The 24,815-nt window shown below is 44.8% G+C and overlaps 1 protein-coding gene across 1 annotated transcript; it reads left to right on the top strand.

Moving 5' to 3' along the window:
• Nucleotides 1-323: 323 nt before the first annotated feature.
• SDC4 (syndecan 4) lies at nt 324-23,385 on the top strand. Its single transcript, XM_006121910.4, has 5 exons — nt 324-478; nt 18,655-18,796; nt 19,685-19,728; nt 20,018-20,198; nt 20,596-23,385. The coding sequence occupies exons 1-5, from the start codon at nt 395-397 to the stop codon at nt 20,745-20,747; spliced, it is 603 nt and encodes a 200-aa protein (XP_006121972.4). The 5' UTR covers nt 324-394; the 3' UTR covers nt 20,748-23,385.
• Nucleotides 23,386-24,815: the final 1,430 nt, after the last annotated feature.

The raw sequence follows: 24,815 nt of genomic DNA, 5'->3' as shown, positions 1-24,815 counted from the left end.
CCCCGGGAAGTTGGGAAGGGGGCAGGGCGGTGTCGGGCCCCGGAGGGCGGCTGGGGGCAGGGCGGTGTCGGGCCCCGGAGGGCGGCTGGGGGCAGGGCGGTGTCGGGCCCCGGGAAGGGGGCAGGGCGGTGTCGGGCCCCGGGAAGCTGGGGAGGGGGCTGGGGGGCGCCGCGCGGGGGGCGGCGGTGAGGAGCCGGGCCAGGGCGGGGTTCTCGTAGCCGGGAGCGCCCCTGGCGCGCTTGGGAGAGCGGCACGTCCCGGGCATTTCCCATCGCACTCGGGGCTCCGCGCTCCGCCTCTGGGGCGGGGCCGGGCCGCCTATAAGAGACGCGGCCCAGCGGCGGGTTCTCCAGTTCCAGTCGCCTGGTTGTTCGCTCCTGGTCCCCCGCGCATCATGCAGCCGCTGTCAGCGAGGCGCCCCGGGGCGCTCGGCGCCGCCGCTCTGCTTCTCCTGCTGGCCGCCGCCTCCGCCGAGTCGGTGAGTACCCGGGCTCCGAGCGGGGCCGCTTGTCCTCTCCCAGGAGCCTCTTCCCGCCTGTGCTTGTGGGGTGCCCCGACGCCCCCTCGCCCGTCCCGGGGGTGGCAGCGACAGCCCCGGCGCCCGCCCTCCTGCGGCCGCCCCGGGCTCCAGCATCAGCACGTGGCGCCACTAGCGCCCTGCCCTCATAGCTGGAGCCTGAGTCAGGCTGCCTCGACCGCGGCTTGCGGCAATCGCCTCGCCTCGCCGCTGGGGCTTTCCTTCGCCCTGTGCTAATCTCGGGCTGCCCAGGGGAAGCCCAGATCAGAAGCTGCTGCTTCTTCCCTAGAGGCTCCCCCGTCCGTAGCCCAGCTGGGGCAAGAGCAGCACTGCTCCGATTCCATCCTGGTCTCTTGATCTCGAGCGAGGTTGAATTCCTCTTCAGGGGGAGTCATGGATGACCCCCTGGCTTTGCTCATCAAGAAGGAAACGGGCTTTTCTGAATAATTGAAAGGCCTTTCTTTCCGGATGACTTTGCGCTTGCTCCTGAAGCAATTTATAGCCATTTTCTAGGGAGGGGGCATGCTACTTGGTAGCAGGGCTTTGCCGTAAATATGGTCACCATGTTCCCCACCTCTGAACTTTGAGTAGGAGGAAGGAACAGGCTTATCTAAGTCTGTCTCTAGTTCTGTCGGCTTGCGTATTGAAAGGAGTGGGGATGAGGGTGGAAAGTAGCTGGCTTCCATCAGAAAAAATGCTGGTGATACGTTTGTGTGGCTTGATGGATTCTGAACCACTCACTGTTCGTTATGTATTGCCATATAAGTGAGGAACGTTTTCTTGTCTTGCCATTCAAATGGCTCTGTTTGCCTTTGCAGTGTTTCCAAATACCATTTGCCTTGTCTACCTGACCTTTATGCCCCAGAGTCAACTCCCCACTTGCCTGTCTCTACACCACATTCTTGTTTTCATTTCATCCTTATTGCATTCTCTTCCTCTGCTGGATCAGAGATGCCTTTCCTCTCCTTTGCACCAGCACAGGATCCTCCATCTCCACTTTTAACTAATCTACCACAATACTTGCTATTTCTCTTGTGTTCCTTTATCTCTGCCTTCTCTGCTTCTGATTCTGCCTCTGTGACTACTGTGTCCTTGGATGGGCCCTGCTCTTACCAGAGATGCTCAGAAGTGGGCTACCAGGATTGTTGCAGATTAGGCTTGAAATACAATGGTAGCGTTTGGGGAAGGGATGGCAGGATTTCTATAGTAAGGCTGTAGATTAGGATTAAGAAGCAAAGATGTATGCAAGAGCAAAAGCCTTGGGGAGGATGGGATTTTTTTAAAACCATCACTTAAGTATCCTATTTTGAACTTGTAAGGTGCTCAGATACCTTTTACAACACTAATCACTGTAACCAGAAATTTTACATGCTTATCTAAATAAATGTAGTTCTATTGTGACCCCTCATTTTATGGGCATTAGATCTTCTCTAACTTCCAGGGAGAGGTGTTCTGGGGGAGGGAAGATGATCTGCCATTTGTAATGCAGAATGAGCCTGGACCCTGTGCACCAGTTTTATTTATTTATATATATATATATATATATATATATATATATATATACATACACAACCTGGACAGAGGGGTTTCAAGGCTCTTGACTTCTATGTCTACCCTAAAATAAAAAAGCTTCCCCTCTGACGCGTGCTTTTATTTTGGTTAATAGGGACTGCAATAGGACTGGGGAGGTTGCAAGAGACTTGAGTATCCCAAAACTAGATTTAATCATCCCTACTGTTTCACATGAAGCCTGAGATTCTGTAGGCAGGTCACTACTTAGTACTCTTGTTCAAGTTTCTGCCCTGAAACTTTGCTGTTGCTGTCTAATCCAAGATGCTGTTGGATTAGCAAGAAAACTCTCAGACCAGAATACATGAAGTGTCTACTCTAACATTTGGCATCAGCCCTCTTTATGAACAGCAAGCCTGAGTAAATTCATCAGGTAGAGATCCTTGTGAGAACCTGATGGCAGCCACAACTACTAAAGCCATTAAGCATAGCACAGGACACAAGCTTCTTGGGTCAGTACAGGTTTTGAATGCTCTCTGACTGCATTTGATAAGAAATTAACATTCCCTATAGCGTGCTTGGGGAATATAATGGGCTGTAGGTTTGATATGCAGTGTCCTAAAGCATTCAAACAAAAAACAGGACTGTGTAGCACTTTAAAGACACACAGTCCTGTTTTTTGTTTCAGCTGCACCAGACTAACATGGCTACATTTCTACTACTAAAGAGTTCAGATGCCTACAAAGAAAACACTTCTGGATAGCTGTATCTCTTGGGGTACATCTACACAGAAACATTCTTTTGAAATAACTTAGTCCTCATCTACACAGCAGGCCATTATTTCGAAATAGTGTCAAAATACTGTCAGGCTGGAGGACTCCAACTCCTGTAACACTCATTGTATGATTAGTAATGAAAGTGGTGGGAGGGGGAGGAAAAGCACTCTATTTTGAAATGAGTGCTATTTTGAAATACAGGCAGTCCCCGAGTTACGCGGATCCGACTTATGTCGGATCCGCAGTTATGAACAGGGCTTTTCTCGCCCCAGAGGACGGGAGCGGCGGGACGCCCAGATGTGCCGCGGTCCCGCTGCCCGCGTCCTCCGGGGCAAGAAAAGCTGCTCCACGTCTCCCTGGTCTGCTGGGGGGATAGCGGCCCCCCCCAGCAGACCAGGGAGACGGGGAGCAAAGACGCGGAGGACCCGGGCGGCGGGACTGTGGTGTGTCTTGGTCCCACCGCCCGTGTCTCCCTGGTCTGCTTGGGGGGGGGGGGGGCAGCTAGTGCCCCCCCCCCCCCCCCCAGCAGACCAGGCTGTTCTCCGGACGCCTGTGGTAGAGCAGCTGGGGCTCTGCCGTTTGGTCCCGCAGCGCCATTCTGGGCGCTACTGGACCAACCCGGCAGCACCCCAGCTGCTCTGCCCCAGGTGTCCTGATTTAGCCGCTGCTGGTCAGTTTCAGCAGTGGCTGAATCAGGACGCCTGGGGCAGAGCAGCTGGGGTGCTGCTGGGTTGGTGCAGTAGCGCCAAGGAGCGGTGATACTGGACCAACCCAACAGCACCCCAGCTGCTCTGCCCCAGGTGTCCCCAAGTCAGCTGCTGCTGAAACTGACCAGCGGCTGACTACAGGAAGCCTGAGGCAGAGTTGCTCTGCCCCGGGCTTCCTGGAATCAGCCACTGATCAGTTTCAACAGGCTGAATCTGGACGCCAGTTCCGACTTACATACAGATTCAATTTAAGAACAAACCTACAGTCCCTATCTTGTATGTAACCTGGGGACTGCCTGTAAACTATGCAATTGATGTAGCTCAATTTGCATAGTTTATTTTGAGTTAAGCCCTGCTGTGTGGTAGCACCCTAACTGCTTATTCGGAGTTTGCAGAACACTTGGTACTATGTATTGCTCTGTGCTTAATTAGTTTGGCTGTATGCTAGAGTTGTAGCTGAACTTACAGCATCAAGTTTGCTTTAGGAGAAGTGCTGGTAATGGGCATGTCCCTGGTGAGGAGAGGGCTCTGCAGTAATGCAGCATCTAGATTAGTGTGGCAGGAGTTGGTCTCCTTTTGTTGTGTTTGGTACAACATGCTGGATTACACAGCATGTCGCTTGTAATCATTTTTATATCCAAAATCGGGGGAGGTTGCAAACACATTGTTAGAACTCCACAGAACATGGATTCTTTCTTGTGTTTGTGTAAGGGGCAGGGACTTGAGGGCTATGCTATCTTGTCCGTGGATGTTCCTCCCACAGAGCCCTGCAATGGAAGAACCAGAAATGTTTTGGAGGAAGCTTTGCTTCTTTTAGGGGGTATGTGATGTTGCAACCAGGTTTTCTCTGAGGCAGCCTTACACATGTAAGAGGACTGAAAATATTCCTGAAAGGTCCATGGCATAATTCTTATGCTCTGGTTATCTTAAGGAAAAGACTGGAGCATGTTAACATGATGTAATTTTTAATGTGAGGACATTTCTGTGAGCCCTGTTGAATTTTAAGTATGGAAGATAGATATCTGAGGAGCCGTGCTTCTCTCTTTTAGGCTGTGTCTAGATTACAAAGGTCTGTCTGAAAAAGATACACAAATTGTGAACCGCAATTTGCATATATTTTTCTGCTTTTCTTCTGAAAGAGGCTTTTTTGATAATTGTCCCCTCTACATTGGGCCAAATGTTGGGGGGGGGAGGAGGAAGCCTCTTTCAGAACATCCCTCCTTCCTCATAGAACTAAGTTTACAGGGATGCTGAAAAATGCGTCTGCTTTGCCAAAAAAAATTTCAGAAAAGCAGACATGCTCCTTGGACACGGCAGAGCTTTTCTGGGATACCTATCATGGAAAAAATCTGCAATCTAGATGTACCCATAGAGGTTGGACTGCCACATCATAGCACCATTTCATTTACTAGTCCGCACTTGTGACATCCAGAAGGTTTCTTTTTAATTAAGCTTTTATTAAATGGGATATGAGAAGATGGGTGTGAGTGGAGCAGGTAGGATCTGTCTACTTTATTAATGCTTCAGCGTTAATAATACTTCTGGAACTTACTGGGCATCTGACTGGCTGAGCTGATGTTTTGTTGATGGTGGTGGTATTTGGAGAATAGTGCAGCATTATTAATGTTTAAACCGGTTTGGCTTGTCCTGCTATCATCAGTCCCTGAGGCCTGTTCTTTCTACCTGTTTCTCATCTGTTCCTCCCAATCAAATCAAGATATTGTTGTCATGTGTAACATTATTTTCCATCTGCTTCACTTTCTGACTTGGGCAGGCTCATAGGTGGGTGAATGAGTTCAGCCAGGATGTGATTTAACTTGTCCAGAGCAATACCTGTCCAACATAGAGCAGCAGACTGTTAGAGACTAATGTAGGTGGAACAGTGTTTGAAGGAAAAAGGCAGAGATGAGGGATTCTTGGCACTAAATCATACTCTTCTTAATAAATCTTCTCAAACTAGCAGCTGTTTTGGAAGGACTAGACTAGTGGGCTGCATCTAGACTGGCAAGTTTTTCCGCAAAAGCAGGTGCTTTTGCAGAAAAACTTGCCAGCTGTCTACACTGGCTGCTTGAATTTCCACAAGAACACTGACTTCCTACTGTCTGAAATCAGTGCTTCTTGTGGAAATACTATGCTGCTCCCGTTCGGGCAAAAGTCCTTTTGCACAAAGCTTTTGCGCAAAAGGGCCAGTGTAGACAGCTCAGACTTGATTTGTGCAAAAAAGCCCCAATCGTGAAAATGGCGATAGGAGCTTTTTTGCGGAAAAGCGCGTTTAGATTGGCACGGATGCTTTTCCGCAAAAAGTGCTTTTGTGGAAAAGCGTCTGTGCCAATCTAGACGCTCTTTTCCGCAAATGCTTTTAACGGAAACTTTTTTCTATTAAAAGCATTTGCGGAAAATCATGCCAGTCTAGACGTAGCCGTTGTTTTCAACCTGTGGTACATCAGAAGAGTTGTTATTGCCATAGAAGCCCCCTGTTTAGTGCCCTTCTCATCATATGTTGTGCTGAGCATGTGCAGCATTTACAGTTTAATTCTGTTTGTCAGTTTTTAGTCTAAGACTTCACCGATCAATACCATAGAACCGCAGGTTAAATTGCCAAAGGTCTAACAAATTTCAAATGGACTTGCAGGGGTGTGATTAGGGAACGGGGGTGATCGAAAACAACTGCAATAGACAGTTGCTTTCAATATTTAACATTTGACTAAAATGTTTCCAGTATGCGTATTGGTTCCACCATGGAAATGATATCCATGTAATCTGCTCAGTTAAGTATTCTGAGTACTAAGAACCACGTCTGCATCAGTAGCTTTTAAGCAGGAGTCCACAAAGCCTTTACTTGTAGCTCAGGGAATGAAATCCTTTGGAAACTTGAAGATTGGCAGCATGGGTCCCTGAGAAGAACTTCTCTCTATGAAGTGGTCTTTAGAATTGAAAGATAGGGAACAAATTCCTTGCTTAAGTCACTTGTCTAAGTCCCCTATTTAAGAAGAGGTTGAGAGAGCTCTTTGCAATCTGAACAGGTTGAAGGAGCCCTGGGGCTGAACTTTTCACTTGTTCAGAGAATTCTAGTACTAGGAAACTCCCAAACAAGAAGTTAAACATGTTTGTTCTAATGCTTTATCATGTTTTACCACTCCCACATTGCTGCTATGGCACCAGGCCTTTGAGGTGGCTGGCAATGCTTTAGCAAATGGCTAAGATACTATGGACCTTTTGGGTTTTTTGAGGGGGGGAAAAGGGTGTTGAGAGGGTACAATGATCCTTTCATGTGCAAGACTTGAATCAATTTGAGGATATTAATATTGACTTTTATCCTGCTGTTTCTGCACATAGTGTCTTGTTTTGCCCTTCTGTCTTATTTCCCAATGATAAGGTTGAGCTCTGCTAGCTCCACTTCTAACCTAACAATGAAGAGGAGAGTCTGGCTGCCTTCACAGTGCAAACTTCAGCAGAATTCCTTAGACTCCTGTTGCTGCTGAATACTCTACGGAATGCTGGCTGCTTGAATCTACTAGGCCAGTGGTCTCCAACCTTTTTTGAGCAAGAGATCACTTTTTGCATTAAGTGCAATCCAAGATCTATCTCAAATATAAATAGCCTTGCCCCACCCCTGCTCATTCTATCTTCCCTCTCTTGCCCTTCCTCCCTCACTTTCATCAGGATGGGGCAAAGGGTTGGGGTGCAGGTTCTGATCTTGGATTAAGGGATTTGGAGTGTGAGCAGGGCTCTGAGCTGCTCTTGGGGCAGGGAGTTGGGATGTAGGAGGGGTTTTAGGTGCAGCCTCTGAGGGTGTTTGGATGCAGGGGTGCTCAGGGCTAGGACAGGAGCTTGAGTGCAGGAGGGTATTCATGACTGGGGTAGAAGTTTTGGATGTGAGCTCCAGCTGGGCACTGTGTGTCTGGTACAGTGGGGCTAAAACAGGCTTACTCCTGCTCTGGCCCTGCACCACTCCCTAAAGCAGCCAGCAAATTCCATCCCAAGTCCTGTTGTGCCCCCTTTCTGTATCCTTTCTCCACAGAGCGGAGTGGGAGGGGGCACCTTGACATCAATGCCCTGCACTTCCTCACCTTCCCTGCACAGAAAGCCAGAGGCTGCCCAGTGGGAGGGACAATTCCAGGCAAAGGGCAGGAGAGGAGCAGCAGTGGGGGGAGGGGCAGCTGAAGTGCTGTGCTTGATGGCCTCTTGGCCAAACCAGTCAGGATCACCTGTCAGAGGCTCAAGATCTGCCAGTAGATCCCGATCTACTGGTTGGTGACCACTGTACTAGGCTGACCAAATCTTCATTTGGTTTGAATCTCGCAATAGTTTCTTCTCAAATGGGAGAATCTTTGTCAAGCTCTATATAGGGATGTTAAATAGCAGTTAGGAAGCTAATAGTAGCTGATGAAATGTCCATCGATTAGTTGATAAGGGGATTAGCTGCAGCTCTGCTTTTTAAGTGTAATAAGAGCTGTTAGGCTCTTACTGCATTTAAAAAGCAGAGCTGCAGCTGTCTGAGACCTGGCATGAGTCGGATTTGCTCAGTCCCGGCTTACACAGTTTTCTCCTGCTGCACTTCTGCCTTCCCCTGACCTCCACAGAGGCAGCAAGGTGGGGGTGGGGAAGGGGAAGCAACTAGTTGAGTAATGCCTAGGCTTATTGGGTAGTCAGGTCTTATCAGGTAGTCTACTGGTTGCTTACATTTCTAGCTCTGTTCATTAAATTCCTGGTCTGATTTGTGCTGGAACTTGAATCTATGGGGATAATGTTGTATCATGAGTTCTAGTATCCATAAAATAAGTGACCTCTATCAGATCTAGCCTTGTCTCACATGGGGCTGAGTAGAATAACATTTTTATGTAGTGAGGGACTCCTGGGGAATTCTCTGGTGCATAACCTTGCAAATAATGGATTTCCTCAAACTGGAAAATACCTACAGCAAACGTACCACAGCACTGCTGTGACCATAAGCTTTATCCTGTCCTTACAGGAGGCATGATCTTCTGGCTGATCTGAATAGGGTTTTTTCTCTTTTGGCACCACTTTAACCATTTTGGTTTAGCAATGGATTATATAGTTAGAGAAGTAGAATCCCCTTGATGCGTTTATACCAGTATAAAGATGCAGAAATAAATAAGCTATACAGTACACCTTATTTCTGTCACCACCCTTACACTGGTGTAACTGTCAAACAATAGAGGGTTGTACAATATAGTTACAGCAGTCAAAAATTGTGTAGACTAGCTGTGAGTACATTTGACCTGAGCTGTTTGTCAGTGAGCTTGTGCTTGCTGAAACCTGGTGGAATGCAGGCCCTATAGATTAAGGCATGACATGATTTGCACTAGAATGGAGCTGTTTGGGTGAGGCAAGGCTGAGTCCTTTGCTAGTGAATGGGATGGGGGCAGTGTGTTAAATACTTCCCACTAGATGTGGTAAGTTACTGCATTGCTGGGCCATAAAAGATCCTACTTGAATGCAATTGCCTTGGCTTTTTTTATTGTACTGAATACTTAAGACTCCCATTTCCAGTTAGGACAGAGTCGTGGGTGGGGACAGAGTGGTGGGTGGGGATTTTCTTTCAGTGATGCATAGTTTAAGAAGTTGCATTTAAAATCTAATGCCTTTTCATCATGAGTTGCTGAAGTATTAAAGCCCCAGCTATCTCTTTTCAGAACTTTTCCAAGAATTTACTAATGGTAATCTAGAGATTGCATTCTGATTTGCACTTGCACTTGTGGAAGTCTCTTCTGAAAGAGAAGCTTGTTGGATTCTGATTACTTTTTCTAAAAGCTTGCTGTGGTTTTGTAAATGTTTTGTCAGAACTTGAGTAATAGTTTTGTTTCTCTTATAAAAATCCCAGTGACTCAAACTTTCCTTGATGTCTCAGTTCTGGAGTGTAAGAAGGGTTTTTCCTAGAACATTAGGTTCTGGCTATTTCCGATAACTGGATGCTGAAATATTGGACCAATGAACTGATGTAATGTGGTGGGAGGAAGAAATACCTCTGAGATTATGGAATTAAGTCTATGGAATTAAGTCTAACTTAAAATAATGAGTAGTTTGCTCATTGTCTTTAAAGTTACAGACTAACATGGCTACACTTCTGAGATTTTTAAACATGCAGTTAGCCGTATGAAGTGGAAATCTAACTTAAGTGCCACAGGGCTATATTGCCAACAGGGCTTGCTGCAGAATCCCCTATCCTATTTGATCTGAGAAAGTGGGTCTGGCCCACGAAAGCTCATCATCTAATAAACCATCTTGTTAGTCTTTAAAGTGCTACTTTGTCCTGCATTTTGCTTCAGCTACCCTTTCCTTCAGGTAGTAGAGTCCAATTTTATTTCTGAGTCCAGTAAAAAAACAAATGTTTCTACTTGTGGTGGTAGGGAGGGGGGTATTTAATTTACTAGAATTCATTTGAGAGAGGATTTTTTTCCAAGAAAAGAGTATATTTATTGCAAATAGAAATGTACATTGCATCCATAATTCTAATGCTCTGAAGCCTCTTATATAGGAGGCTGTTTATACACTTTGTCTTGGCAACAAGTCGAATTAAACAAAAGTGTGTGTGTGTAAATACACAACAAATATTCTGGTTCTGGTAAAGTATAAGTACCTGGAATAGTTAAGACTTAAGTTTCTTGAGCCTGGACAAGACTAGTGGAACCTCTTAGTTATCCTTAAAGGCTTTTCTGGTTCAACTACTCTCTGGGAAGATTTTGCTGGCATAACTGCTTTTAAAGTGTATCTAATTCAAACCTAAATCTCGGGATCTCTATTGTTATTGGGCCAGCTAGGAAAGGCTCCAAGCCCCCATCAGGTGAGGGAAAGAGAAGACTGTACTTTGGAAAAGAAGGTGATTTACATTGCGTTCTCTGGTCTTTTGCAGATCACAGTTTGATGTTTGAATGAAAATCCTCTGATAAGAGGATAGTCTCCTGAGTACCCATTGTTCTTCACCTCCCTGTGAACAGGCATAATGGAGTCTTCCCACCTCCACCCTGATCTTGGATACTATGGCTCTCGGTTACTGGCTTTATTTATCCTGTTTAGATCAGCTTAACTGAATCCCTCTTTAAAAAGGAGTAGATCCCTGTGGTGTTGGTGCTGAAATTGGACTTCAGCTTAAGATTTCAAACACCTAAAGTTGGTTCATCATAAAAGTTTATGATGCTAGTTAATGAGTTTGCTTGCTGTAAATAGATCCCTGAATGTGCCAGTCTGGCATGGGAACTCTGCAACCTCTTCTTGGCTCTGTTTGCTAATTATCAACTGCATATAGGCAAGAACTCTCTCCCAGTCAATCCTTTATCCATCTTCTACAGGGTTTTTCTTTAAGTGATATGCACTCTTAGTCTTAAAGTGAAGGCTGTTAGGGAAATGCACATGGGCCAAAAGCTAACTGATCCTAGAGAGCATGAAACCCTCATACAATGTTACCCAGAACTTGCTCTGATCTACATGCTGGAACTCGCTATCCTTGGGTTCTGGCTACAGTAAAACACTCTTGGTGATGGCAAATTGACTTCTGTGCTTAATATATTGTCCTTTTAACTGGCTGGCTGCTAGCAGGGTTGTGGGGGAAGCAAGCCCCTCATTACCACTGTTTTAAAGCATCACATTAGGAATGTATAGAAGGAATAACAAGTGATTATCTCTTACTACTGTCTACCTGCTGAGGCTCTTGGTAGTGAACCTCAGGTGGAAATTCAGAAAGCCTACACTGGGAGACTTGCTTTCAAATTAGTCTCAGAAAATATTTGCCTCCCTATAGTCTCCACCTTGCCCCAGTCTGACTTCCATGCAGACACCTGGATAGTAACTGTCTGTAGAAGTCCTGACCTGACATGCTCTTGCCACTTCCTACTCAAGTTCTGGGTTTATTTTGACAAACTTATCTTTATCTGAGGACACCATAGCCAAGTAGTTCTGTGATAATTTGGGTGTGATAATTTGGGTGTAAAGGTAGCTTTTCCTTAGTAAGAGCTGCTGCTGCTGCAGCGTCATCAATATAATGGAGCACTTAACGCTTCAAAGTCTATTGGAGAAAGTGCAGTGTCTCTGAAAGCACTTTCTCTGAAAGTTCCTAGCACAATTGGCTGAGCAGGCTCCAGCCAATTTAAGTGCATGCACATGCAGGAAAAACCTTGATTAAACTATCTTTCTGGCCACTAAAGCCAGAAACAAGCCATCTATCATGTGAATAATGTGGAGCAAGCTGACCAGCAAACGTGCTCCAAAGATGATCAGAGGGCACAGTGAGCCAGCCGGGTTTTGTTTCAGTACTTGCAATGCAGAGGAACACTGATCTAGTTAGGAGTGACCTAGATTGAAATGAGGTTATTTGCTCTGCTCCCAGGCACAGAAAAGATTTCTCCTGTGTTTCTCTAAGGAGCTTACATGTGTAAAGAGGAGGAGCTTTGGAGTGAGGAAAAGAAGCAACCCACTTTCTGCTGGTGAGACGTGAGGTTTGTTTACTCTTTGGGCACTATAGCAGGATTGTAGCAGTACTGCAGTGCAGATGCTTTCTATGGCGATAGTATGGGGGGTTTTGTTGTTTTTCATTGCTCTAGGTAACTCCACCGTCCTGAGCCACAGTAGCTAGGTCAACAGAAGCATTTTTCCATCAACCTAGCTGCATCAGGTTCTAGATCACTTGGGTGTAAACTTTTCAATCCAAATACTAAGTATAGACCAGTTCTTTGTGTTTGCCACATACAGAAATGCTTGGGGTAGCTCTACTACCTCATCGTGTGAGAACCGAGTTGAGTCATGTGTCTGACTTGAGATCATCCAACTTCTGCCTTGTGTGACCGCTTACTACTGTGGAAATAGAAGTTCCAAGAAACTCTTGCTTCTGCAGTGGTGACTTCCTTCAATAGAGCACCGTGTGGGAGATGAGGATATTATCTGTGCTTTAAAGGGGCAGATAGAGGGTGACATACCCCATGGTGCTATAGTGTCAGTATTAGAAAAGCTGAAGGGGGAAGCTTTGAGCTTGATGTTACTTCAAATTAGGGAGATTAAAATGTGTTGGTTCACCATAAGTCAGTTTTAAGCTGACTCCCCACATGTCCCAGTTCTCTTGCCACCCCACTGTCTCTCATATACCAGCTCATGTGAAGCCAACTAAGAGCAAAGGGGCAGAAATGAAGTATTAAGTGAATTCAGTGATAATGTCAGGGCTGCCATGGAGATTTTGGTCCCATCATAAGCATGTGTGGTGAAGCAACTTTGTATTGTACTTATGTCCTTGCCCTGGAGGAGTTACTTGCATCTAGTACTGATGCCTTCACTCTTTGGTCTCTAGTAGTTGTTTTGGCCTCACTGTAGAGACATTCAACTAGAGGGCTGGTCAATTTCGGCAGTGATGGCTTTTGGGTAAGTATGCTTTAAAATAGATTCTTAGAGGACAGACTCCTGGGTTGGCTTCAGTTATTGTGTAGACCCCATTTTAAGAACCCTTTAACTTAATCTAGATATGCATTTTAATAACTTCTGCTGCATGTGACCTTATGTGTCTATGGGAGTATGCACTGGTGTCATAAAGTAAACACATGCCACTCCTTGGCTTCACTTCTGAGGAAAGAATAAGCACACTAAATGTGATTAAGTTTTAGCCTGACTATGTTGTAAGAGCTCTTGTCTCTATCACAAATTCCTAGTTAACACAATAGCCAATAATGATTCTGTGCTAGTCCCTAAATCCACAAGTACACAAACTACTGAAAGTCTTTACCCTTTGAGCTAAATCTCTGAGGACATCCCAAATGCTCACTGACCTGACAAGCTTCTCGAAACTACTCCAGCCAGTTTGGGTAACCCGGGATCCAGCAGTCCTCCTTACTACTAAGCTGTGTGAGTAGCTTTTCTTGAGTGATTATAGTTTAAAAGCCCTAGGTCTCACACTGGACAGCTCAATGGGAAACTTCTGCTCATTGTACTGCAGAACTACAAGAGGCAAAACAAAGCTAGAATGAATAAGGAATTGGCTAAAAAAAATAGGTAAAAGATTCAGTTCTATTATATAAATCAGTGGTATATCCTCACTTGGAATACAGTGTTCAAACAACCTCCAAACATGGAGCATGTTCAGATCTAGCAAGAGAAATTACTCGGGGCATACAATACAGTCCATTGCATTAAGACAATGAAAAGATCAATTTAGATCATTGAGTTTAGTGCGGGGGCAAGATGGTTCTCCACATAGAATGTTATATGGGAGAAGGTAGATCAGGAACTTATGTTATGAGACATGGAGTCAGAACAAAGGAACCGTCAAGGAAACTGAGGTGTAAAATTCAAAGCTACTCAGGCAACATCAGTAGTCTGGTGGGACCATGAATGTTGCTGGACCAGAAAGCTCCAGCTGGCCAGGCTGGAGGCAGTGAGGAGAGGACCTTCTCTGGTCCAGCAAAATCTGAGCAGTTCCAAACCACAGGTGCCAGACCAAGGAGGTCCCACCTGTGGGAAAAACTTTCACACAATGCACAATTACACTATGAAACTTATTGTTAGAGGCTATTGAGACAAATCAGAATAGAATTTGAAGGGATTAGATATCTGTATGGTGAACAGCTGGCTGTACTGAGCAGGATGACTGCTTCAGAGCATAAATTAACCACTGTCAAGATTAGGAAGAAACTTCCTGTATGGGCAAGCTAGCCCTTGAGAGTGTTCCAATATGGAATTTTTCACACTTTGCTGTCAGAGGATACTGAACTAGATGGCTCCTTCATCTGATCCTGTAAGACAGGTTTCCGGTTCACTGGGGGAAACTTTCAGCAGGAGATGCCTGGGTAGGCATCGCACACCATTCTACTAAGGCCACTGGAAAGTGTTAGACATGCATTTTGTTGAGCCTAAACTTAAGGCCGTCAAGAACAATGGACTTTATACTATGTGTAAACATTATCTGTAAAGAAGCCATCAGACCAGCTCTCCCCATACCTGTCCCTTCATCTCCCCAGTATGTGTATAGTTATCTAGGTGCTGATTTGCCTCTTGATTCCCCACCCTCCCAAACTTGGCCCAAGTCCATGTTCTTTTGTCTGTGAAACATTTGACTTTCACATCACTCTTGTTTACTTCTGGCTTGTGTACACAGTGCTGGGAAATAATACTGAAACAAGTTATAGGGCTCCATTATCTGGCTTACTGGAAACCCTCTGAAGAGCTCACTGCATTTCAGATGCCTGGGACTTCCACATATGCACCTCCCTGTCCAACTCCCATTCAACCAGCCTTGCATAAGAAGCCTGGAGTGAATTCAAACGTCTGTCGGTGTGTTTGATCAGACAATGGCCACCCCTAAAAGTTGATGAGGTGCATTTTATGCTCTTGCCCTAGAATAGAAATCAAGTAAAATTCTCCTGTGAAAGGGCATGTAAGCTGCTGGGCTGGTGCAGGCAGGCTTAGTCAGTTTACTATTTTTCTTTCTTGGAACCAGTCGGTAGCTGAGCAAAGTGAGTTCTGTGTGCTGCAGTTCAAACAGACTTCACTGAGAAGCAGCTAGTGCTGATCTGAGTTCCTGAGATGGAGCCAAAGCCACTCTGAAATTGGACTCCTTGCCCGGAGAAGGGATCGGGTATCGCAGCCCTGCCAGCTCCTCTGCCTGGAGCCATAGGCTTCTTCTACATGAATGATTCATACAGAGGTACCTGCCTCCTGTGTTTCTTGGCACAGCTAGTGTGCTAATCCTTATACAGTGTAAACATTAACTTCTCCAGTGTGGATCCTACTGAAGTAGCATGTGAAGAAGGTAAAGTCAGAGTGCTTGCATATCTACACCTGCCTGGCAGCTCAGTAGTAAACTCTTTTGCTACTGGTACACAGGGGAGGGGGAAGCATTGACCCTCTTTCTCCTCCCTTCTATTATGCTCCCCCCCCCCCATGATGTCTGTTAATCTTACTTGACAGTCACTGAGTAAAAGCTGCTTAACATCAAGAAGAAATCCTGGAACTGAATTTCATCTTTCTGTAGCTAAAGGATTCTATTAATGCACATTAGCAGTAAGGTTTGACTTCAGCTGCCAGAAATAGGTGGGGCTGCAGTCATTAGTCTTGCTCTCTCCCATCACAAGAGTTGCCCTGAGGCAGTTCCAACACTGTAATAGCAAGTGGCAGGGCAACTGGCCTCCAGCAGTTTAGATCAGATGCCAGCTTCCAGCTGGTAACTGCTAAGTATTAGGCTGAATGTGGTTGTGGAGGACATTTGGCAAGTGCCAGATGGTTTTATGTAGGCTGCATCTAATACTATCTATATGGTCCTGAGGCTGTCCTATAGGCTGCAGGCAGGGAGCCACTGGGTTACTGACTTGTCACTCCATGGGCTGAAAATTCCTATTTAGGGGAGAGTCCGCATGCCCAAAAACTGCTTCCTAGGGGAACCTGTAGACGATATTTGGGGGAGGGGAGGTGACTTTCCTCCAGCTTTTAGAAGAGCAAGTCCCTGTAACGTTAAAAGAAACTCACATTGCACTAAGCCTCTCCCTGAGCCCACAAACCCCACTGGAGTCTCTGAACTGCTCTCATGTGCCCTTTGCAGGCGTGTGTGAGGAATGTCACTGTTCCAGACCCACTCTGCAAAAGAGCACAGGCTCTTCACAATTAGCAAGGCTGGAGTTGCGCCTTGCTCCAGGGAAGGGCCTGCTTGCCATATGGCATGTTTTGAGTTTGTGAAGGGACAGCCATGGAATGACTACCCTGCCTGCATGTGTAAGTTGGCTGACAGTGAGATGCCCAACAGCAGTCTCTCACACATTAATCTCCACTCCCAGCTGCTAAGAATGTGTGTAACAGCAAGTCCTGCTGCCACCCCTCCCCCATCTGCCCCAGTAGCTGCCTGAATGTTTTCCAGGAAGTTACTGTGGATGGAGACTGAACCTCCCACTTCTGTTCTCTTGGGCCCAGGGCCAAACAAGCAATGGCATGGAACACTCTGTGTATTTGTATCTACTGCTGTGAGTCAGTAACCTTGTTAGTTTTGGACCTCATTCACTCATATACACACACAGTGTGTTTTGCTGAATAAGCCCCTCTGATTCTAGACCTGGTGTATTCCTAACACTTAGTCATGCTTGGTGTGATGTGATAATGCAGGTTACTCAGTCCCTTCAGATTCTCTGATCCAGTCTAGCTTTCTTTCTTCAGCCTTCCTGGTTAGGCCTTTGCTTTGTCTGCTTGATGGCTCTGATTCATCAGTAGTCAGTACAGTCTGAGTGAGCTGGCACTAAGGTGTAACCTAGCAATATTTGTCTGCTCTGCAAGGGAAAACCTCAGTGCATTGCACTATATGAAATAAGTGGTAGGGGGAACACCCCCTGGCTTGCTGAATAGGGGCCTGGTGGCAAATGGTAACAAAATCCTTTGTCTGGGATGGGAGCAGCAGCTTCTTCATTCCACCTATAGACTGTGCTGCAGGACTGTTCCAGGAAGCCCTAGTGTATTAGCTCACTTCAGATTCCTCCTTCCTTATTTAAGGATGGAACAAAAGCTGTTCTATATAAGGGTGTGTCTAAATTTCATTCTCTCTCGAATGCAAATGCAGACACCCAAAATCGCAGATGAAGCGGGGATTTAAATATCCTGCGCTTCATTTGTATAATCACGTTATGGCGCTATTTCGAGGGGGTGAGGGGTTATTTTGAGAACCCCTTCCCTTGAAATAACCCTACTCATTTTTTGTGTAAGGGTTATTTCAAGGGAAGGGTTTCTCAAAACTCCCCCCCCCCCCCTTTTTTTGTTGAAATAGTGCCATAACATGATTATGCAAGTGAAGCACAGGATATTTAAATCCCCACTTCACTTGCAATTTCAGGTGTCTGCATTTGCATCTCTCTCTCTCTGAAATGTAGACATACTCTAAATGACCAGTGATGCTGGGAATGTTTGTTCCAGCTGTACTTCTAGCTCTTAGTTGGGGCATGATGAGAGGTCTGGCAGTATCAGGCTGCCGCCTTGGTCTTTCAAGAAACTGAGTTGAGTGTTTCCTGGTCCTTTTCCACTCTGGATAGGTGGAGTGAACCAGAGCATCTTGAAAATCTATTGCCTTCGTTCTGGCCCCTCAAATTCAGATATGAGGCGAGTTTTTGTACCTTGACTTGGAGCCTGTTGACTGGGGCATCCCCAGTATCGACAGATGTGGAAGTGTTATTGCAGTGGCAGGGGAGGGGGACACTGTGTAACACTGCAACAAAGTCTCTCTGGTATCTAGGGTGTAGTTTTTAGCCCTGCAGTCTGAGGCCCCACAAGTTGTGTGGGCTATCTGCTGCCATGCCACATGCCTTTTTATTGCAGGGAGACCTGCCTGGGGCGAAGCTGCTTTCTAACCCCCCTTGAAACCAGTAGCTACCAGATAGGACAGCATTCTTTCTAGTGGGGATGGGAGCTCTTGTGGTGGAGAACCAACATTTTGGTGTCTTCTCTTCTCCCCCCCCCCCCCCCTCCACATACAGATACCCCTCTGCAACGCCATGCTTGTAACAGTTTGCTGGTGGCACCTGGCCACCTTAGTGCTCCCGGCATTTCTGTTGCTGTTCATAGCAGCGGGAATCATTAGAAGAATAAGGCTAGTGAAACTGGTGGCAGCGGCAGCAGCTGTCCATTCAGCTTGCACTGTACTTTCAGCAAGGGGAAAGGGTTGAATCCCTTAACAAGCAAATGATTTAACGGCTGTGGAATTGTGAATTGCTACTGGAATTCCACAGAAAACACTAGATGATGCCAGTTTGGAAGTGGGGGACAGTCCATTATCTCAGGGTTATGGGATCCTGGCCTGGCCCTAAGGGGAGAATCTCTTCTAAGTTTGTCCCACTACAACTCTCATCTGTCACGCTGAATATATTCCTCCCTGCTGCCTTAAGAGGATCTGCCATGAGTTCTTGCCCAAAAAAGCTATTTTCAGTCCATTTAGACCATAAGTCATTCCATGGGAGTAAAACCCACAGCCCATCTGGAAATCCTCGCTCAGGCTGATCCTTGATCTCTAGAACAAAAATCAGCCTCTCAGGCTAGTAAAGAACATGCTTTTTGCTGGGCTGAATGGAACTTCATCAGTTAGATGGTGAAATATTATTTTGCTGGCTCAGATGGCTGCTGGCAGCTTGAGAACTGGATCTGGGTCTCTGCCAGCTATCTAATGCTAATTTTTCCTTCTCAGGTGAGAGAAACTGAAACCATGGACCCAGAGAAGTTTGGGGAGGTCTATTTCTCATCTGGTGCCTTGCCAGATGATGAAGATATTGGCGACCACAGGCCTGCAATCAACGAGGATGACTGGCTTTCTGGTTCTGGAGATGAAGGTACATAAGCAAGAAAGACAGCCTTTAAATTGGAATCTTCCTTTGACTATTGCAACTTCATAGTTCTGACCTGGGGAAAGGTACATAGATAGACTTGCTCATCCATTAGAGAGTCTAAAACTTAAGTACATTGATGGGAACAGCTAAAGGGCACCATACCTTGCTGTGCAACTCCTTTTGTCTTCTCTCTCTGAGGGGCATCCAAGTAAGTCACCCTGTAATGAGGTTACATGCTATCTTCATACCTTTCCCCAGAGGGGACTGTTTTGTAAAGTTAACAAAAACTATTTCAAAACTCCTCTCCTCTCTCCAGACCCAGCATTTGGAATCTTCCATCTTTTCCCCTAAGACCAGTGTAGTAGTGCAAGCTAGGCAAGTAAAAGGAGTAAAGTTGGCATTTTCAGATAATTTCTTGGCTTTCCAAATTCCCATCACCAACTAGTTCCAACAGCTCCTTGTTGACTTTTTTGTATGTGCACATTGTGTTCTCAAAAGCATGCTCTGAAATTGGCACATGGCATGTTTGGACATGTCTGGTGGTTAGTGTGTTAGCAAATTATCCTCTGGGGTGGATGTTCAAACAAGTGCCCTGCAAAGCCTGCAGTGCACAATAGTGTGTATTGGCTTTCTGAGCAAATCCTAGCACCCTGCAGCAAGAGCCACTTGATGGAGCTGAAGATTTCTATCGCTGAGTGAGATAATCTTGAATTTGCATCATGGCTTTATGTAATCAAAATTGTGTTAATGGGTGAAAGTAATCTCCGATAATAGGGAACTTTAATCAAAGCAGAGCCCTAATTAGGCAATAGTAGGTACTGGCTGGGCTTTGGGAAAACACTCTGAAAGCAAAAGAAAACTAATACTGTATCTTTTTTGAATGTTTTCCAGATGCTGAAACTGACTTGGCTTCAACCATTGAAGAGCATCCTAGGGTAGGTGGTGTTTTGAGCAGTCTCAGAAAAACCTAGTCCAACAGCTCCTTTCTGTATGTCAAAACAGCCATCTGGCCTGCTTGTGAGGCTTTTGTTGCCTTAACTCCTCCCCTTCCCCTAGCAACTGACTTCCACATCCAGTCCATGGGTGTGAGTGGGAATCGTGTGCTCACAATGCACTGAATGCAATGGTCCTACCATTAAATGGTGTCTGCCCTGCATCTCCTGTCTCACTCTGTTTTGAAGTGTGTTGTAGCTGCTCATTACAAAGTGTCTCTGCTTTATTCAGTTCTCTAGTGACAATTCTATCCCTGAAGAAAACCGAATAAAGGATGTAGATGAAAACCTGGTCAGCAATGAAGTAATTCCACATAAAGTCTTGCCCCCTGAGGAAATGAACCCGTCCAACAAGATTTCAATGGCCAGTACAGCCAATAGCAGCCTCTTTGAGAGAAAAGAAGTCCTTGCAGGTAACTTCACTGTCCCCCAAAATCTAGTGATACATCAGCCACACTGTAAGTGCGGGGGAGGAAGGGGAATTGGGGAATGACAAAAATGGGGTTGTATGATTGGTCACCTCTAAAGGCAGGGAAGAAAAGTACACAATCCACAAGTCACTTGCAACTGAACCAATCTGGCTTTGTTCCAGAAAGCTTTTTAAAATTATGGATAAACTGGGTTCCAAGTAACTTCTGGACTTTAGATGCCACTTGGACTGAAAACGTCACACTTAGCATGATAAAAGCTGCTAGTAAAAGGCTCCAAAATGCTGGAACTCTGGGATAGATGTTCTGGTTTAGACAGAAGTCTAATGGGGTAGCAGTTTCCTCTTAAATACTCATCTGTTTACTTCATACTCTCTTTTAGCTCTTATTGCAGGTGGGGTAGTGGGTCTGCTGTTTGCCGTCTTCCTGATCCTCCTATTGGTCTATCGCATGAAGAAAAAGGATGAGGGCAGTTATGACCTTGGCAAAAAACCCATCTATAAGAAGGCCCCTTCAAATGAATTCTACGCTTAAAGGCACTAGCACCGTGTCCCCCATCTGGGGTGAGAAACTGACTCTTAAAGCATTTGGACCTCAGCTGAGATGCTCTGAACAAATGCGGTCTTGGATCTAATTTCAAAGTGACTTTTAAAAAAAATCTTCCTGCACAACCATTCCATCTTGCAAAACTAATCAGGGTACAATAAAATGCGAAGAGTTTGGAGGGGAAATATGGTCATGACTCTATTTGGCAGGATGTGGGGTGCAAAAGATTGCCAAATCCTTATTTTTGGTTGAGTAGAAGATGTGTATATAATGCTGTTTATATGGAAGCTAACTGTATGGAGAGTTGCACCCAGATGCAAACACAATTTGCCTTTGTTTTATATAAGGTTTTTTTATTCTGTTTTTCCCTATAGTACTGGGCCTGTTCTGCAGCAGATTGTCTCTCTGAATTTTTGTACACTACTGTGTATCATTGCCTTTATTAGGGAGCTGCTTTGCCCTCTGCTCAGGATGCCCATATGCCATAAAGGGTCCATGGGAGAAATAACTACATGGCTTATATGGCTGTTAGGAAGAAATCTCCTCTTCCTTTTGGTAGGGTCACTATTCATAAAAATCAGGGAAGTCTCTTAGTTTGCTTGATTCTGAGACTAAACTTCCTTTGCACCAAGTCTCATAAAGGTTAGAAATATTACAATTTAAGGTAGGCTTTTATAAACTTAGTAGGAAAAATAGCCGAATATTATGTTTGTAGAAATAAAAGGTACTTTTTAAAAAAATTTTAAATCCTTTTGTTTCCTTTGGCTGGGCATTTCTCTAGATGTATAAAACAATATACAATTCATATTCTGGAGCAGCATTGGCTACAATGTTACAGGTTCTCCATTTCTATTTAGCAGCTACTGTATGCAGTTGATAAAGATATGTATAGGGATTTTTCATAATTTGTTTAATTTGATTTTTATAGGATTATTTATAGTTCCTTCTCATGACTTTTCTTTTATATATAAAACACTAATATAATGAATCTCTTATGATTGTGAAAACTATTTAAGCTTTATTCTGTGAATTTTTAATTATGAACTGAAGACAATAACTTCTGCTAGAATTACTCTGTATGCAAAATTGGATTCTCAAAACATGATTAAAATATATTATAGGGAAAGATGGGATTTTTTTAGCCTGTAATATATTGTAATCATTCCTATAGAGCTATATATTATATATATTTTTTCAGCAAAGTGTACAAATGTTAAGAATAAAAAAGCTAGAGGCTTTTGGGCTTGTGCAGCCTTACTGTGTGTAAGGGAGGGTGTATTGATCTTGTTTATATGCTGCTCTGTGTGTGCAATGTCTGTTTTATGTTGAATGCAGTAACATTTTCCTTGTGGTTTTTGTTCCTAACTGCTGGGGAGGCAGGCTTAATGGTTGCTGAAGTTCTAGGTCACAAACTCTGTGCATTCTGCTCACTGCATTCAAGGCATATGCAGTGACCATCCCATTTGCTTCCATGGGTTAGAAATGGGTTTGGTATGTTGAAAATGTCAGTCTTGCATCTTCATAGCCAGGTGGTGGATCTGAGATCCCTTGTCCCTCATTTTCAAAGTGACACTCCTGATTTATGGCATGAGATGCAAACAATAACCTTTACCTTTTCTTTCTCTTGGAAAAACTGCTGTTCAGTTTTATTGCCTGAGCTGCTATTTTAAGTGGTTTTTAACTAGTCTCCTTATTCCCTTTTCCCCTTCAGAAGGATGGCTTTCACTATTTAGATTAGAATATTGTTTGATCCTGTCTCCTGCTAAGGTGACTATGGCAACACTGACCTTCCTGAAGCCACTTGCTGTTAACTTTTTTTCTTAATGTGTTCTAATGATCACTTAAGCAGATCCTACCTCTGTCAGAGTTGGTCTAGTACCACAAAATTTTCAAAATGAGTAGAAAATGCATGCCTGTCATACAGGGAGGGCTTTTCTGGCAGTCTTTGGCCAGTTCCAGAATTGGTATACAAAATTCCCACCTATCTTGGTTCTGTTGCATCAGTCTTTGCTAGATCTGAGCCTCTACTTTATTCCAAATACACAAGGAAGATTACAACATAGCTGACTGGGGTGGAAGAGTGGGGGCAACCGCATAGTTCATAGCATGGTGTGATGTCTTGCACAAGACTGCTTAAAATTACACTGATTCTGAAGGCTGTGGAGAATTTTTTTTTCCTTAGACCTGATTCTCTTTGTAGCTATGAAGAGCCTGTATAACCCAGCTGAAATCGGTGCAATTGCACCTGCTTCTAGACTGGTGTAAGGGGGAGAAACAATTGAATCTCTTCTGTATACCATAGATGTGGGGCAAGGGGTCTCCTCTCTGGACTCCATGCTGAAGTTTGTAACTTGGGAACCCTTGAACCAAACACTTTTTCCAAGAGGCAGTGACCTCCTGCTAGAAAAACAAGCTTGCTTTAGAACCTAGCTCTGGAATTAATATGTGGAAACTTTTTTTAACTCTGCTATTCTGTAAATAACCCATTTGTAATGATCTACAGACAGCACCACCTGTGAATTGTCTCTTTTTTGATATTTGGAAGTCTCTCTTGTAACTGCATTTTGTTTGGGGTCTCTCCCTAACCTCTGGTACTCTTATCAATAAATTGGTACTTTCTAAAACATTGGGTGTTTCCTTTTTTTGCATAAATGATGCATGGTACTTATATTTGACATTTGCATAGACTTAACTAATTTACACATCCAATTGAATGGAGACCCAAATTGGCTTAAAACCTAGTTACATGGGTTTAATGCAAGCATGTATGTCTACTGACAAGCTAATTGGATAAGCTTAAAACCACATTTGCAGAGCTTATCTGTATGAGTTATTGAAGAGTAGTAGCTCCTGATTAAATCCATGTGTGAATGTGGTGCTTCTGGAATAAAAGCCTAGTCCAAACTTGCTTAAAGTGAACTCATATGGATTATCTTATTTCAGATTAACACAATAATTAAAGTGGTTAAACTCCAGGTATGCACAGAACCTCAGAGCTACTGTTGCCTTCAGGATTCAGTGCACCTATTCAGCTTCTCCATCTCCTAGCCTCACACTGTTAGAGATGGACAGCTTGAATACAGTGGTGTGGGCAGTCTCTCCACCTTCATGACCATGTGGCAACAGAGGCTGCAAACAGGAAGGGGTACAGCAGGATGGATTGCTAGGGGCCAGGCCGACACTACTGAAAAGCTGACCCAAGATAAGCAACTCCAGCTTTGAGAATAGTGTAGCTGGAGTAGATGTACCTAAAGTTGAATTTCTGCAGCATCCCCACCCACTGCAGGAGGTCCACAGGTGAAACTCCATTAACTTTCCGTACTCTTTGCCAGCCCATTTGCCAGCCCATGGAGTCTTGGGGTTAACAGGGCTGCCATCAGTTGTTGGCCTTTTTTTTTTTTTTTAAGGTAAGGACCTGCTGTAAATCAAACACCAGTAACCAGTAGATCGATCTCTAGTGTCTGTCTTGGAGTACTGGCCTAGGAAAAGTGCTGAGGCTCCTGAAGGTATTCTATTTAACTGGATGAGAGCCTGAGACTACATCTACACCGTGCATTGTTGTGCAATAAGATATGCAAATGAGGTGCAGGGATGAATATTGCCATGCCTCATACCTAATGAGCTGCCATTTTTGCGGCATGGGCATTTGCACAAGAAGGAGCTGTCTACACTGCTCCTTGCACAAAAAGCCCCTCTTGTGCAGAGCCATTCTGCTGCTTATTTTCAGAAGAACAGCTCTGCGCAAGAGGGCTTTTTTTGTGCAAGAAGCAGTGTAGAAAACTCCTTGCGCAAAAGCCTGTGCCACAAAATGGCAGCTCATTAGGTATGCAAATGAGGCATGGCAATATTCATCTCTATGCCTCATTTGCATATCATATTGCACAACAATGCACGGTGTATACATAGCCTAAGAGTTTCATTCCTTTCTAACTCGTAGATAGGATTAGCAGCAGTATAGGGAAGTGGGCTGGGGCTCTGCTAGCGTAAATGCAGGAGACACATTTACTTTTTTCCCCTTGCTGTTTTCGTAACGTTTATATCCTGTCTACTGGGCTC

The sequence above is a fragment of the Pelodiscus sinensis genome, chromosome 17, assembly GCF_052426305.1.
Source record: "Pelodiscus sinensis isolate ZL-2025 chromosome 17, ASM5242630v1, whole genome shotgun sequence".
In the NCBI taxonomy this organism is placed as follows: domain Eukaryota; kingdom Metazoa; phylum Chordata; order Testudines; family Trionychidae; genus Pelodiscus; species Pelodiscus sinensis.
This window is presented reverse-complemented; position numbering and strand designations above follow the sequence as displayed.